The 17545-nt window shown below is 40.7% G+C and overlaps 1 protein-coding gene across 1 annotated transcript in view; it reads left to right on the top strand.

Annotated features, from left to right (window-relative positions):
* The window catches only part of KNG1 (kininogen 1), a 56109-nt gene extending 39801 nt beyond the window's left edge, over positions 1 to 16308 (top strand). The window contains exons 7-10 of the mRNA XM_082251885.1: positions 3361 to 3506; positions 4374 to 4481; positions 12426 to 12512; positions 15599 to 16308. Of these exons, the coding sequence (XP_082108011.1) occupies positions 3361 to 3506; positions 4374 to 4481; positions 12426 to 12512; positions 15599 to 16171 (914 nt within the window). The 3' untranslated portion in view covers positions 16172 to 16308. The remainder of the gene's footprint in view (positions 1 to 3360; positions 3507 to 4373; positions 4482 to 12425; positions 12513 to 15598) is intronic.
* Positions 16309 to 17545: the final 1237 nt, after the last annotated feature.

Below are 17545 nucleotides of genomic sequence, written 5' to 3'. Positions count from 1 at the left end.
CTACTGTACCAGGCAGATGAGCTTGGTAAGGGCTCATTAAAGTGGGCACCTACCATGCTAATACCAGTCTTATGCCCTTCCTTAATTCCTGGCTGCTTTGAGTGATGGACAGAAAATGGGGCTGCTATAACAAAGCACCAGTCTTTTTCTCACAGGTGCTAAGCTTTTACACACAATCAGTGTCCTATGATAAGTGAGTAAGTTGTCACTCCTTTCTTTTTCAACTGGTAGAGTTCCTTTGAACCCCTCTACCCATTTACTTTGGTGCATTAAGGTTAATTGAAAGCAAAACACACTGTTTTTAATGAAAAAAAAGGGCAACCCAGAGCTTTGCCTCTCTTTATTAAAAAAATAAATAAAAAGGATGTATTTCCTGCCATGTCAAGTGTTACTATTTCTTTTCTCCCATCTAAGGTGAATTTCGAGAAGGCAAAATTGGCTCATCAGCTGCTGAATGACTGTTAACTGAACAGCACTCTAGAAGTGCAAGACCATGAACAGAGGCAGACTGTTACAGTCCCTATTCTCTGAATGGTTAATTTCATAGTTTACTCAGCAGGATTCATTGTGGGTGCATAGGTTCTATTGAATGGATGATGTGATCAACAATGGCAGTTGGGTAGTAGACCATGGAAATCTACCTTGATTCTATGGTCCAGTACTAAGACAGATTTCAATTATTCAGTTGCACTTTAGCATCTGTTCCGTACATACAGTATATTGAAATGTAGATGGTTGCTTTTCAAGAATAGGATGACCTAGTTTGGCATATCAAAGCAAAAATGACCCCGCCCCCAATATTTATATATTTATTTCATTTTTTTTTTTTTTTTCAAAAGCTTAAAGGAACGGGGGAGCAATTTAATGTCTATGAAAATATTTTTTTAGACCTGCTATGCATACGCTACATTCTCAGTATCTTTTAGGAGGGGTGAAACACTTGTTATGGAATTGCTAAATATTTTTTTAAAAATTGATTTGGAAAAACTTAACTTGTATTGTTATTACCACAGTAATAAGACATTTAATTTTGTGGATTTTTTTAAAAGGGTTGATATTGAAAAAGGGAAACCTCAACTTCCCTCGTTTTATAGAAATTTTCCTCTAACTTTTTTTGATTTAAAAATCATTTTAGAGAGTTCCCTTAAAGTGGATGTAAACCCTAATTCTTGAAATCTGACCTGGGCACATATATCTTAAGTGTTTACTTATCTCTCTCTCTCTCCAAAGCCTTAAGTCCTGTGTCTTCCTGCTGCTCAGTTCTTCATGATAACTTCTGACAAGTTCTCAGACAAAGGAAATAAAAGCAGCTGAAAATTTGTAATGGGGAAGGGACTTAGAGATAGATTAGCAGAGAGCCTGTTTATTCGCAACACAGCTCTGCATGTTTATTGCGTTTCTCTGGCTATGTGGAGTGGGGGTGTGTGCCTTTCCTCCAATCAGCTCACACACAGTGTATGCCTAGACTCCCCTCCCACTGCTGAAACAGGAAGAAGAATTTGTAACACGATGTGCACTTTCTAAGGAGTATAGAAGCTGAAGACAGCAGATATACATGTACAACTTATGTATGGAGATTTGTCTCATCTCTGTGTATCATCTGAGGCTGTTCACTTCACTGGGTATATGTGAGGGTTCACATCCACTTTAAATTTTTATGTAAATAATAATTAAATCATTACATTAACTCTATCATATTTATATTGATTTCCTGATAGCTATGCCCAATTGTAAGGAAGCTTCTGTGGACAGCATCACAGAATACGTGAATTTAATATTTAGAGCTCAAGTACACAAGCTTTTTTTGCATCTTGCCTTACTTTCCCATTAATGAGAATGTAAAGCAACTCAAAGCAGCTTCAAGTCATTTAAGTAACATAGAAACAGCTGGATAAAAGTATTTACACAAATCAAAGCAACTCAGAAGGAAATCAAAGCAACAGAAGACTTGAAAGCACAAGTCTGATGCTTGTGTAGGTGGGCCTTTATGCTGCCCAATGATTTGACATCCTTCTAATCCAAGTATTCCCCCTGGAAAAGCACATTTCCCTATTTTTTTTAGGACAGGGCCTCTTCCCTACAAACCTGGATCTGTGGCTGTGGGGGTCTGCAGACGGGGGGGGGGGGGGTTTATCGGGAGCAGCCTTTAAAAATAAGGGGCACCCAAGTACTGCCCCCCATGTGAATGAGTAAGGGGTACATAATAACTCTTTTACACAAAAAAAGGAAAAAGTCCCACAATGTAAATCCAATGTCATCCAAATCCATGTCAATGATGATAAACAATGCCCAACATTTGCAGAAAAAATGAATCCCACTGACCAATGTAACACTAACCCTGCCCCTTTGTTTGCATGGCTCAGGTTTCCCAGCCAGTAAATGAATGGGGCCGGGTGAGGTCACCAGTTACTGTATTAAGGACCTGGTAATTACGTTAATCAAGGAAGCTCAGCTGTAAGTGTGTTGTATGTTTCTCACATTGCAATAGGCATATTCTGAAGAGAGCTACTGTATATGTGAGGCTTTCACATCTACTGTTGTGGTTGCTGTGCTGCATGATTTTCCTTTAGGGCAATTTGTGTTTTTGGCAATGAGCAAATTCAGCTGGCTTTTTAGATGAGTTTGAGACGCTTCTGAGATCATTCAGAAATTAATGACAGGTGCAATTGACCTTCAGTTACCATCCTTCTGATATGAAGTTGACCTCCTTTTAACCTACATTTTGGATGTTTAGCACACTTACCTTGACAATTTATGTGCAGAAATAGAACAAATGTTCAAGTTGTTCAAGTTGGTGTCCACGCTGGTCCTACTGTCTGAAAGCAGTAGCACAGGATGGCGGCATCTGGACAGTGGCATCAGTCTTGTTGTTTTTTGTATTTAAAATGTAAAAAAACAATGTTCTGACTTTTAAAATAAGGCCGCATTCACATTTGAGCATTCTGGGAACGCAGGGAGAAATGTGTGTTTCTGCCCACGTTTTTGGAAACATGCACAAAATGTGCATTGTGCTTGGGGTGCCATTATTTTTTAATGCAACTCCTAACATGGGTCCCACATTTTGTCAAAAAAATCATGATGAGCAAAAGCATTTGGCTTAGTGCCGAAAAAAAAAAAAAAAAAAGGTACATGAGCTACCAACGGAAGCCCATTCAAGTGAGTAGTCTGCCCTGTACTGCTGTGCAACAAACGCACCAAAAAAAGCTGCAAAAAAAGTAAAGCATAGCATCACTCCAGTGTGATTGCAGCCTAAAAGCAACATTTGCTATTATTCAGATTTAATTTGTTGAGATTTTAGATAGGCGCTTAATGTACTGAACATTTTATGACTACTTTTTGTGTAAACTACTATGTTCCTAGGAGTTTGCCTTAGCTGTCCTTTAAAGGTGGACCCTGATGATCCTGAACTCCTGACTCTATTAAGTCAAGTTATAGATGAGTACAATTCCAATATTAACATTACAAAGCTGCACAAGCTATTAAGAGTGACAAAGGCAACAAAACACGTAAGTTTATATACTCTATGCATTCATGATAATATTTTAAAAGTATGCCTTTATAAAATGATCTCTAAATATGAAATGATTGTCATCCACGAACACAGGTGCTTATGCCTGTGCCAGAGGGGAATTCATTTATTAAAGAGAACAACTGGAAGTGAGACATATGGGAAAGCACAAAGTTTAAAAAACAAGAATAAACACATAGAAATTCGATTTGACAGTAGTTTTTTGGAATTATTTTGACCATGGAGCTATTTAAGGGGTAACCTTATTTAAACCAAACAATAGCAATTCAGTTAAATCTATATATACTGTATATAGCCGTCTTAAGCTAAACCATGAATAATAAACCAAAATTCAGTCACAATATCTGTCCCACTAAACTGAACGACTAAACCCTACAGCAAATTGGAACCGAGGATAGAAATAATGTATGAAAATTCTCGTACGACAAAGGCTTTTTTATTGTTATTTGTTGTTCTGATCATGTGCAGTCTTTGGTATCTGATATTTCTTGTACGAAAATCGTACAAAACCAGTACACATTAAACGAAAATTGTTTGTTCTGTTAGGTATGATTTATTGTGTGCCAAAACTCTTAAACTATTGTGATGATTTTGATTGAAGTAAACCTCTACTTTAGAAAAATACTCTAAAGTAAAAGTAAGTCTGTACAGTGTGCACCATATGGTACATACTCAAACCTTAAGGGTTTCTTCAAACCACTTTCATTAGCTGTTGTAGTTCCATGATATCCACTATGGGACAGTGCTCAGAGCTGAAATTATTTTTTTTTATAAATGTACTCTATTGGCTACAAGTACCTCACTGTACTAAATACTTTCTTACACTTGTATCTTTAAATCACAGGGATTTGATGAACAGATATATGAAGTCTTGTTTATGATGATGCCGACCAATTGCTCCAAACCTGATTACACCATACTGGGAGATGAATGTGACAATGCAGAAAAGTCTGTAAGTTCTTGTACAAATGCTTGGGTATATTAGTATTTAGCAAGAAAAACTACCCTAATAAGTCTAACAGCACACAGCTGTGCTTTCAGCTCCAAGACAGAAAATAGGTATTTCAATACCAATTTGCCCTAGGAAAGATTGCCCTGAGCAAAATTTAAAAAAAAATAAGTCACTAGCATATTTTTGAGAGGAGCTTTCCAGCAGAAAAAAATGTTTGATGTGCATTTGGTGTTTTCAGGTGTGAATTGATTATAGTGAAAAATGAGCCAAGGGGAATGTTTTTGAAAAGACACTTAGAAACGCAAACGCACATAAACCTGTGTGCAATACAAGCCATTATGTGCCTTTTTTATGCTTTTTCTTCCAGAGGTTCTGGCATTTTATTTTAGGTGTTTAGTGTGCATAGACCCTAAGGCCCCTTCCACACAGGCTTTCCGATCAGGTCCGCCCTGTCAGTTTTTCAGGCGGACCTGATCGGGCGCTCTATGCACCCCCATGTAGTAGCGGATGTTAACGGTGATATGTCCGCTGACACCCGCTGCTATCCGACCTGATCCTCTCCGTGAATAGACACAAGTCTATTTTCAACTGCAGGTCCATAGGAATGCATGGACCTTTAAAGAGCCTTTCAAAGGAAAACTATACAGTTGGTTCCCAGGTTACAAACAAGATAGGGACTGTAGGTTTGAATTTGTTTGTAAGTCAGAACAGGTGCATTTTCTAAGTGTAGCTTCAGTCAAAAAATACATTTTTACGTTTTTTGGATAGCATAGGGAAGGGGAAGGGTTACCACCCCTGTAATGTTTGTTTTGCTTTCTGTGCCCCTGTTGAGAAGAGTTCACCTCACCTTCTGTCCCTATGACAATTGGATTTTGGATTGTTGATAAAGCTTCAGTGGAGACATTATTTTTCCCATGAGAACTCTTACAGGAGTGACTTTCCCTTCCTAGGGCTAGATTTTTCCACACTTCCTGTTGCCTCCCTCCATTTGTAAGTAGGAGTGGTTTGTAAGTCGGATGTTTGTAACCCGGGGACCACCTGTAATGGGTTTGGATCAATATTTTAGGTATTATTACTGACTTTAAACTGTTTTATACCATTCACATACAGTATATACATACATACTGTGACAGGAAGTCAGGTAAATCTGGGAATGTAGTCACTGAGAGGAGACACATTCCCACCTGCTTTGAAAGTTCACTGATACTATAGGGTGTTGGCTGCAGAGAGAGCCAGCAGGAAGTTGAAAACCATTCAGCTGTTCAGAATGAGGAGATCAAGGACTCTATAATTTGTCCAGAGAAAATCTATTGAGTGCTGCCTCCTGTCGCCGTGTAGGCTGGGAGAGGAGGACAGACATACGTGTACCTCCCGACGCCGTGTGGGCATGGGAGAAGGACTGCTGCCGCCTGTCGCCGTGTGGGCTGGGAGAGGGGGACAGTCGGATGTGTGCCTCCCGACAAGCTGGTGAGCATGGGAGAAGACCCCCTACAGCGATGTGAAGCTAAGGAGGGTAACCACGAGTGAAGACGTCTCAAAGGTGAGAAGACAAAGTGTTCCATGTGAAGAGTGTGAAGAGAAGTGTTCCATGTGAAGAGTCTGAAGAGTAAAGGATCCTGTTATAAATGAACATGTGCTGTGTGAAAGAAAACAAAGGGACATGTTCAATGGACAATGTTTGTGCTGTGTGAAAAGCAAACAAATGGACATTTGAGTGTCTGCTGTAGGATCAGCAGTGTCGGCCCAACAGTAGGTTGGAAAGACTTCTTAGGTAGGTTCCAGCTGTGAGAAGGTAGCCGCCCACAGAGGCAAGGATTTATTTTGTCTTTTATTTTATTTTGGCTGTTTTGATGCTTGCAATTGTGTTAAGTAAATTGCATGAATAAATCAGTCTTGTTTTTCAACCTCTAATCGGCTATCTCTGTGAAAACGCACCCCCAAAGGGGTCACCCATACGCCTACCACCGAGCTAATCCCTTACATATGGTGGAGGTATGCAGTGGGCAGAAGCAGCAAGATCCCTGCAAGGAAGTGCAAATGTTTGATGAACTTTGTCTGGTGCATGAGATTGCACAATCTATGTGTGCAGGAGAGAAGATCCTGACAGAAAAAAAAAAAAAAAAAAAAAGTGTTTTAAAGAGACAGGGGTCTCAAAATTTTTTGATGAACTTTGTTGTGTCTGGTGCAAGTGACTGCACAAACTGTGTGCGCAGGAAAAGAGATCCTGCAAGAGAGAGAAAAACTACATGTGTTGAAGAGACAGTGGTCTGAAAATTGTTTGCTGGACTGTGAAAAATTTGTTTGTGGAGTTATTGAAGATGGGGCGGTCCAAACGCCTGAAAAATGCAAAGATAGATGAAATGAGAGACCGGATTCTTTGGATGGAGGGGATGTTGCCGTCTGAACCAGCCCCATCCATGCCTAAAGAGAGTCTACTAAAGAGGAAGGTTGTTGTCCCTAGCAACACTGATGAAACTGCTATGGAGACGCAGTGTGCTCAGATGAAAAGTAAACTCAAAATGGAGGAGATGTTGAAACATCTGATTATATCAAATGCAGCTCAACAGCAAGCAAATGCAGCTCAACAGCAGGCAAATGCGGATTTTCAGCGGAGCTTTGCAGCTCAGCAAAAGGCTCACCAAGAGAGCATGGCAGGCTGGAAACAGAGACGCCAGCAGCCAATGGAGGCCATCGGTTTGGAAGAAACCGAGTATGTGTGCAGGGCTGAGTTGGATGCCTTGCAACGGAAAATGGAAGAAAAGGAACAAGCCTTGGAATTGCTTAAAATGGAGCATAGAAACTTGCAGGAAATGAATGAACTACTCAAGTCTCATGTGTTACAGTGGGAAGAATCCACAGCTCTTCTTTTGGTCGAGTTGCAAAAACGCAGAGAGACTATAATGGAGAAAGATACCATCCTCATGGAAAAGGAAAGTGAAATTCAGACTTTGCAGAAGCAAAGTATGGCTGATATGTTGGAGTTGCGTAATCAGCTGGAAAAAAGTCTTCAGTGTTTGGAAGTTACAAAAATAGACCTGCAGGAGTCGCAGGAACAGAATGTTGCTCTGAAAGCGACATTGTCTCTCAGCGACAAAGAGAAAAGTGAAAGAGAGGCTAAATTACTGAGTACTGTGTATGAGCTCACTACTTTAAGCAATGTGGTAAATGAATGGCGTGCGGACTGTGAAAGTTGGAAAGGGGAAGCCCAACGTGTCCAGCAGCAGTTAAAGGAGAAAGAAGCCTGTGTGGCAGAATTACATTCTTATTCCCAGATGCTAGCCAATGAGGTGAAGGCTCTTATGCAGGGAAAAGAAGATTGTGAACATAAGAGGGAAAAAGTAGAGGCACAGCTTCTGGAATCGCAAGTCAAGGTGTCAGAAGGTGACCGATTGTGTGCTAAGCTGTCAGAGAAGGCAAACCGACTGCAGGTTGAGTTGGACAATGTTACAAATCAGCTTTCTCAAGCAGACAGCAAATCTAGAGAAATTGCGGAAGATTTTTCTATCTTGGAATCGCAGCTGCAAGACACGCAGGAACTCTTACAGGAAGAGAGGTGTCAAAGGCTGAGTTTTAGCACAAAGCTCAAACAAATGGAAGATGAGAAAAATGGCTTCCTGGAACAATTAAAAGAGGAGGCGGAAGCAAAGAAAAACCTATCAGAGCAAGTCGCAACATTGCAAGCTCAGATAGCGGATATGAAAAAACGCATGGAAGAAAGCGTTGGTTCATTACAGTGTGTTGAAGATGTGAAAAAGAAGTTTGATCAGATGCTTGGTGAAGAGAAGACTGTGTCTGCAAAATATGCAGAAGAACGCGCCCGTGCAGAAACGGAGGTGCGTGATAACGAGAGCAAAGCCCTGTTCTTGGCTCGCTCTTTGGAGGAAGCTCTAGAGTGTAAGGCTGAACTAGAAAGTGTTAAACAGCTGCGTACAGAAATGGAAGAATTGGTCAGCTCCAAGGATGATGTTGTGAAAAGAGTTCAGGAGCTAGAAAAGTCTAAGCGAGCCTTAGAACAGCAAGTAGAAGAGATGAAGATTCCGTTGCAGGAACTGGAAGAGGAATTCCAGGCAACAGAGGATCTGTCCCAAAGAGGGGATAGTGTGCCTGATGCAGTTTTTAAAAGGGTCAGTGTTTTGGGGTCTGTCCTGAGTGAGCCTCAGAAATGTGATGACATGTGGCTTGAATCACCCCTTTGGAATAAACCGTTCCTTCAAAAACTTCAAGCATTGGAAAATGTATCATTAGAGCTTCAGCAAACAAAGGAGCTGAGTAAGAAATGTGATGATTTCTCAGTTCAGGCTGAAAACCTAGTGGGGAAAACTAAGGCTGTTGGTGAAAACGTGAAGCAAATGAATAAGTGCCTTTCAGGGAGTGTTTCCAAAATGGAACTGGTGAAAGACGGGTGGCAGAAGTTTGATCGTGATCTTGAGATGCATTCCATGTGGAATTCAGATAGAGAAAAAGAACTAGGTGACCTTGAGCGGTCAAATAGTTCAGCAGAAAGTGCATCGAAGAAACCTGTAAAAGAATGTGTTGCAGTTCCATGCTTCTTCACTGATGCAGAGAGGAGGTCTATAATGGATACCACCCAGATCGCTGGGTTCAACTGTGTTGTTGCCTTTAACCCCTATGTTGGTGTAAGGAAAGTTGATGATGTTCTGGTTGACTACTTCTGTGAAGAGTTTGGCAAGAAATATAAACTGAATATCAAATCAAATAGTAGGCCTTTACTGCGACTCGCTCAGGAGGGCGAAAAGTTTAAGAAGTTGATGAGTGCAAATGCTTCCGATCTGCCTATGAATATGAAATGTTTGGTGAATGATATTGATATCTCTGGGAAAAGGAACAGGGGTCACTTTGAAGAAATGTGTGACAGCCTGTTGTCTCAATTGGAAAATCCTCTGCACAGCATCTTAGAGCAAGCAAAGCTCAAGAAGGAAGATCATTCCCTTTTACAACAAAAAGTCAATGATTGTGTACAGATGTATGGAGAGGCAACTCAAGTCACAGAGGGATGTCAAGAGTCCCTACTTGGAACAAAGCTTAGTGAAGCAAAGGTTCTCAAAGTTTTGTGGAAAACATTTATGGATTGCAGAGAGAGGCGTCTTAAGAATGTTGAAGACATTAAGACTAGCCCAATTGAGTTGCCTATGGATCACGGTCCTCCATGGTGGATTGGACAGACGGTTATGAGGGACAAGCTGTCTGACATTTATGAGAAAGCTGTCAATGAAGATGACAGAAACGAGAAGGAGCAAAATGATGCCAAAAATGCAGTTGAAGAATGTGTATATGAGATGAGAGACAAACTGTGTGGCATTTATGAGAAATCTGTCAATGAAGATGACAAAACAGTTTCATCCGGAAGCTTGAGGATAATAGGAGGCTTATCAGTGAGTCAGCAGTGCCTGACACATGCGTGCCTGGAAATATGTGTCCCAACCCTAGGGTTGAAACAAGAGGGGGGGGTATGTGACAGGAAGTCAGGTAAATCTGGGAATGTAGTCACTGAGAGGAGACACATTCCCACCTGCTTTGAAAGTTCACTGATACTATAGGGTGTTGGCTGCAGAGAGAGCCAGCAGGAAGTTGAAAACCATTCAGCTGTTCAGAATGAGGAGATCAAGGACTCTATAATTTGTCCAGAGAAAATCTATTGAGTGCTGCCTCCTGTCGCCGTGTAGGCTGGGAGAGGAGGACAGACATACGTGTACCTCCCGACGCCGTGTGGGCATGGGAGAAGGACTGCTGCCGCCTGTCGCCGTGTGGGCTGGGAGAGGGGGACAGTCGGATGTGTGCCTCCCGACAAGCTGGTGAGCATGGGAGAAGACCCCCTACAGCGATGTGAAGCTAAGGAGGGTAACCACGAGTGAAGACGTCTCAAAGGTGAGAAGACAAAGTGTTCCATGTGAAGAGTGTGAAGAGAAGTGTTCCATGTGAAGAGTCTGAAGAGTAAAGGATCCTGTTATAAATGAACATGTGCTGTGTGAAAGAAAACAAAGGGACATGTTCAATGGACAATGTTTGTGCTGTGTGAAAAGCAAACAAATGGACATTTGAGTGTCTGCTGTAGGATCAGCAGTGTCGGCCCAACAGTAGGTTGGAAAGACTTCTTAGGTAGGTTCCAGCTGTGAGAAGGTAGCCGCCCACAGAGGCAAGGATTTATTTTGTCTTTTATTTTATTTTGGCTGTTTTGATGCTTGCAATTGTGTTAAGTAAATTGCATGAATAAATCAGTCTTGTTTTTCAACCTCTAATCGGCTATCTCTGTGAAAACGCACCCCCAAAGGGGTCACCCATACGCCTACCACCGAGCTAATCCCTTACAATACATACATACACACACAATGTTTGACAAATAAACATTTTAATACATGAAAAATGATACCCAGAGAAGTTGTTGAAACTTTCGACAGAGCTGTAAGGCGTGAGCGGGATAAGTCATTGCTGTTTAGTCAGGTAATAGTTAATGCTGACTTGACTTAAGACAAAAAAGAAAAATATATTTCACATTTTCATTTTTTAGCCCTGAGATGAAAAAAATATATACAAAACCATTCATTTTAAAGCAACACAAGTCAACATGCAATAACATACTTTTTAAGTGAGAATCCAGCCAAATAAAATGTACGTTCCCATTTTGACACAAGGGACTTATAAAACAGGGAAGGTTGAGGGGTTTTCCATGAGGTTAGAGTTAGAACATACACCGATCAGCCATAACATTTTCACCACTGACAGGTAAAGGGAATATCTCATTACAATGGCGTCTGAAAATTGGTGGGATATATTAGGCAGCATATGAACATGTTGTCCATGAAGTTGATGTGGTGAAAGCAGAAAGAAATGGGCATCGCAGTTTGTTGTGTATGTTGCTGTGAAGCCCATGGTGACCCATGTCCATAGCCGAAAGCTTCTACAATGGTTACATGAACATCAGAACTGGACTACGGAGCAATGGAAGAAGGTGGCCTGGTCTGATGAATCACGTTTTCTTTTACATCATGTGGATGGTCGAGTGTGTGTGCGTCACTCACCTGGGGAAGAGATGGCACCAGGATGCGGTATAAGAAGGCAAGTCAGCAGAGGCAGTGTGATGCTTTGGGCAATGTTCTGCAGGGAAACCTTGGGTCCTGCCATTCATGTGGATGTTACTTTGGTGTCCATGCCTCAAGGGGTCAGGGTTGTTTTAGCAAAAAGGGGCCATACTCAAGTTGGGTGGTCATAATGTCATGGCTGATTGGTGTACAATGTACATATTGTGCCAAAATACTGCTGGAACAATTAGCCCCCATTCACACTGAGGCGACCTGTCAGGCGACCTGGTTGCCTGACAGGTCGCCGTAGGTCGCCTTTCATAGAGAAGCTGCGGACCCGTTCTAATAGGAGCGACACAAGTCGCTTCGACTTAGAAAAAGGGTCCGGAGCTTCTTTGGGGCGACCCGGAGCGACCTGCATAGACTTCAATGTTATGAAGTCCGTGCCGGCCGCTCCGAGGTTTCGGGGCGAGCAGCGCGCCGCGACCTATGAGGCCGCCCCGGCAAGTCGGGTCGCTGCAATGTGAACGGGGCCTTATGGAAAGGATTTGTTTTTTTGTGGAATGTCATCAACAAAAACGTATATGTTTTTTTTTGCCTATGTTAATAAATAAAGATCAGCTCCCTTCAGAGCTAATATTTTGGTTTTGCATGGTTGTTGACAAGTGTAATCAAACCTGGCTTCCTACATTTCTTGGGGCTTCACTTCAAATTCCAATTTTCCCAACTGGTGTATGGAAGTAAATAACGTATAATAAATAACTGGAGACTCTTTTGCTAAAGCCTTTCTACCTTGGGGTAAGGAAATATTACAAACAGGATTGGGGGGGAAATGGCCTTTAAAGATATTTAAAAAAAAAACAAAAACAAAAAAATAACCGTTTTCTCATTTCCTTTCTCCTTTTAGTATCCACTATCATGTGATACCACGATTCATGTTACAGACAAGAGGATTAATGTTCATTCAGCTCCTGAATGTATAGAACAAACAGCGGTAAGTGGTTTTCATTTATAGTGGAAAAATGGTCATTTGGAATAAAAAAAGCAAATATTGCATTTCTTATTTTGTTTTTACTTGTCAATAGGGAAACTCTAACTGAGTAGCATTTAGTTTGCTAAAGCACAGGGTATCAAAAATCTACCATTTTTAATAAAGATGAAAGGTTTTCATCTTTTTCCACTTTTTTTTTGCATCTCAGTGTTGCTTATTTACCTTTGGCCTCTTTAGCCACTTCCTATATACAGGCTGCAGATGACTGCTCTTGATTGTATTCTAAATGATGACAATGGTGAACCATGCCTGCACAATGTGTGCTGGCACAGCTGCTTGTAGTCTCAACGATGGGTGCATGTGACAGGGTGACAATGAGGAAGCGCAATTGGGGGGGTACTAGATAGTAAATGCATAAGGCGCTCATCGCATCCACATGGATTGTTTTCATGAAAACTACATATATACAGTATATACTGTATATATATTAATGTAATAAAGATTGAAAACCACTTATTAAATTACATAAACATTCTCATATACACTATAGTATAGTATAAATCCTAATTTAGTATCCCTAAAGTATTGGGGCGCCTGCCTTTACACACACATGAACTTTAATGGCATCCCAGTCTTAATCCGTAGGGTTCAATATTGAGCTGACCCACCCTTTGCAGCTATAACAGCTTCAAATCTTCTGGGAAGGCTGTTCACAAGGTTTAGGAGTGTATCTAATGTTTGACCGTTCTTCCAGAAGCCCATTTGTGAGGTCAGGCACTGATGTTGGATGAGAAGGCCTGGCTCACAGTCTCCGCTCTAATTCATCCCAAAGGTGTTCTATCGGGTTGAGGTTTGGACTGTGCAGGCCAGTCAAGTTCCTCCAGCCCAAACTCGCTCATCCATGTCTTTATGGACTTTGCTTTGTGCACTGGTCCAAATCATTTGGCGGAGGGGGGATTATGGTGTGGAGTTTTTTTTCAAGGGTTTGGCTTGGCCCCTTAGTTCCAGAGAAGGGAATGCTTAAGGCGTCAGCATACCAAGACATTGTAGACAATTTCATGCTCCCAACTTTGTGGGAACAGTTTGGGGATGGCCCTCCTTGTTCCAACATGACTGCACACCAGTGCACTAAGCAAGGTCCATAAAGACATGGATGAGTGAATTTGGGGTAGAGGAACTTGACTGGCCTGCACAGAGACCTGACCTCGACCCAACAGATCACCTTTGGGATGAATTCGAGTGCAGACTGCAAGTCAGGCCTTCTTTCCAACATCAGTGCCTAACCTCACAAATGGGCTTCTGGAAGAATGGTTGAAAATTCCCATAGACACACTCCTAAACATTGTGGACATCTTTCTTAGAAGAGTTGAAGCTGTTAATGCTGCACAGGGTGGGTCAACTGTTGAACCCTATGGACTAAGACTTGGATGTCATTCAAGTTCATGTGCGTGTAAAGGCAGGCATCCCTATAATTTTGGTAATATAGTGTATGAGATTGATTTGATGAATGAAGGAAACTTGACATGGAGGCTGCCATTGCTGAGTCCCACTTCTGAAAGCGTAGGTTGCTTGGCTGCCTTGCTCACCCTCTTTATACTTTAAATTATTATTATTTTTTTTTGTTTTGGATGGAGTGGAGAGGGATTACAACATCTGTCCATTTTTATTGCTGTTGTTTGGCTTGTCACCAAAAAAGTAAAAGATGGGAGATCTTCCAATGGGAACACTAGGTATGGTGACCTAGGGGTCCCCAAGGTTTGCCCGTAATTTGCAGCAATTTCCTCTCACTTCCTTTTTGCCTATAGGACAGGAAATGAAGGAAAATCTTCTCAATGGGACACAGATGGCGAAAAAAAAATTGACAGGGGTTATAACCCTGCCTTGCTCTATCCCAAATGAAGAAAACAAATTTTGCCTATAGTTCTACTTCAAGCACTGACCTGGAACAAATAAAAACACAAAGACTTCTGACATTTCTCCTAGACTCCTGATCTGCATGTTTGCTCAGCGTTATTAATGTAGTAAGTCAATAGATCAGCGTAATATGTCGGCTACTCTTTGTAATCTTTGTAAGGAGGACAGCAGTTGGAGTCCATATATTTCTCCAGTGAGAGGTTTACTTCAAAGTGTATGTAAGCCCTAGCAATGAACTTTGCTTCCTTCCTCTCTTTTGGTCTGTTAAATATAACATTGAAAGTATTTTGTTATATCTTTTTGATATAAAAAATTTGAACTTGCCTGTGCTGCACTGAAATCCCAAGCAGTGTTATCATCCTTGCCCAGTTCACTTTTTTGAACTACAGAATACTCCTGTCTGCAAATTAAATAAAAAAAATGTATTTTCATAACTAGTATTTGTGCAGTATATATAATATGAAGTAGAGTTAAGCTATAATTATTAAAAAATAAAGACATTTGACCAAAAAATCTGAAAATTTAAAGAATCTATTTGTGTGGGTAAGTTTAAAGATATAAAAACTGGAAAAAAAAAAAAAACAGCCCTATAGTTTATCTGTATGGTGCCAAAGGCATTGCAGAGAACCCACATACTGAAAATGAGTGAAGAATTAAATAAATATTTATTTTCACATTAAGCAGTCACCTATGTACAGAAGACCCCAAGATCAGCAACTTGCAGAGTCTGGTACTGTCTGAACCCGTCCATAGACATTTTAATAGTCAGTAAAGGTTTATTGGGTGCCTATAATCCCCAGTCTATGGGTAACCCCACATGTAACTACCACTGGCTCTGTTTTCATGTTCCATACTCTGCCTTGTTTGATAAGTCACTTCATGTTTGTCTAGAAATATACAGTACTGCATTTGCTATTTTGCTATGCGCTTCCAAGCCAATCAAATATGCTTTTAGGTTAAACAAGAATGAAAAACATTTAAACACATATGCAATATATGACTGTAAGGTGTATGTTTCAAGTGAATAACTTTGCAAACATTAAACACCTTTATGTTCTATTCAACCAAGATTTAAAGCACTTTTCAGAAGGTTTACATGTGCCACAAAGGTGTACTGGTTGAAAAACATGTAGGATTTATTAATGTTGTATAAATATGATATAATTGTGTTGCAGAGACTGCAGCGTGTATATGGTCTATCTCCTCTACGCAGCCTCTATAGACCTGGTAAAAGAGATGAAAACCTGAAACTCTTTAATCCTAAAATAATAAATCTGAACTCCAGAGGTAAGAAAAATAACCACCAGAAAGAACCCAAACAGGAAAAGAAGGAAAAACAGGACAAAAAAACCCTTAGAGAGAACGAACGTGATCATGAAAAGGAGTCTTCTTCAGAGGAGGTGGATAAAATTGGAAATAAAGCCAATGTAAATAAAGCCACTGCAGCTTCACCCCAGGTTCCTGATTTGCCAAGTGCTCAACCTAATATACCAAGTCAACAGGCAGTTCCTGTTGATGTTGAAGATGTTGAAGAAACATCAACGTTAGAGCTTCCTGCTCTGCCAAAATGTCCTGGCAAGATATGGCAACCATTAAGTTTGACTACAACAGCCAAAATATTAACCGATGATGATCTTGCATTTGCTATTTCTGATTTCAAACCTCTCCCAGACAAAGAAGATGAACAGAGCAAACCTTACACCCCAAAACAAATTTCTGTCATTAACGATGAAGACCTGTTGATGTGATCCATAACAAGAGCAAATAAATTCAGAGATAATGCTGTTCAATTGAAACATTTAAAATAATGTTAACCAATATTTGTAGATGTAATGCATTGTAAGGATGGTTGTCTTATACATCACAATAAAAACTTGGAATTTGCTGTGAGAATACTGTCATTTCAAATCTGTGTTTGTTTGCTGTTGAAAGATAAGATAATGTGAAGTCTAAGTGCAATGGTAAGATTTATATATATATATATAAGTACCATGCAAAAGTTTTAGGCAGGTGTGAAGAAATGCGGGAAAGTAAAAATGCTTTCAGAAATTTTAATATTATTGTTTTTTTTGTATTATTTAGAAAATGGAAAGTGAGCGAATAGAAGAAAAATCTAATTGTAATCGATATTTGGTGTGACCACCCTTTCAAACCGTCAATTCTTACACTTGCACACTTTGTCCACTTGCACTAAGTCAGGGATTTTGTAGGATTAGAGTCAGATGTATGATCAACCAAGAACACACAAGGTATACTGCATCAGCAAGGCCTCTTCCAGCAAAGATTTCAAAGCAGAATGGGGGTTCAAGCTCTTTTGAAAAAGTGCAGAGAAAGGGGTTGGCCAAGGAAACTTAACGCAGCAGATAAAAGACACATCATGCTTGCTTCAAAAGATGTCCAGCCTGTGCCATCATCACAGAACTGGGGGAAAGTAGTGGGATCCAGGTACACCCATCTCCTGCCTGCAGAAGTCGGGACAAAAGTGGTCTTCTTGGAAGAAATGCAGCCAAAAGTCTATACCTCTGACCTGGAAAAAAGACTAAGAGTCTCAACTATGTACGAAAACATAGGAACTGGGGTGCAGAAAATGGCAGCAGGTGCTCTGGACTGATGAGTCAAAATTTGAAATATTTGGCTGTGGCAGGAGCCAGTTTGTTTGTCAAAGGGCAGGGGAGCGGTACAATAATGAGTGTCTGCAGGCAACAGTGAAGTATGATGGAGGTTCCTTGCAAGTTTGGGGCTGCATTTCTGCAAATAAGGTTGGAGATTTGGTCAGGATCAATGGTGTCCTCAATGCTGAGAAATACAGGCAGACACTTATCCGTCATTCCATACCATCAGGGAGGCATATGATTGGCCCCAAATTTATTCTGCAGCAGGACAATGACCCCCAAATATACAGCCATTACTAACTATATTTAGTGTACAAAGCAATAAGGATTCTTGAAAGTGATGGCTTGGCACCCACAGAGCCCTGATCACAACATCATTGAGTCTGTCTGGGGTTAGACAAAGACAGAAATATTTGAGGCAGCCTACATCCACAGAAGATGTGTGGTTAATTCTCCAAGATGTTTGGAACAACCTACCTGCCAAGTTTCTTCAAAAACTGTGTGCAATTG

This window comes from Pelophylax lessonae (genome assembly GCF_965119305.1).
Source record: "Pelophylax lessonae genome assembly, chromosome: 3".
Lineage (NCBI taxonomy): Eukaryota > Metazoa > Chordata > Amphibia > Anura > Ranidae > Pelophylax > Pelophylax lessonae.
Note: the sequence above shows the minus strand (reverse complement) of the source record. Positions and strands in the feature narration are given on the sequence as shown.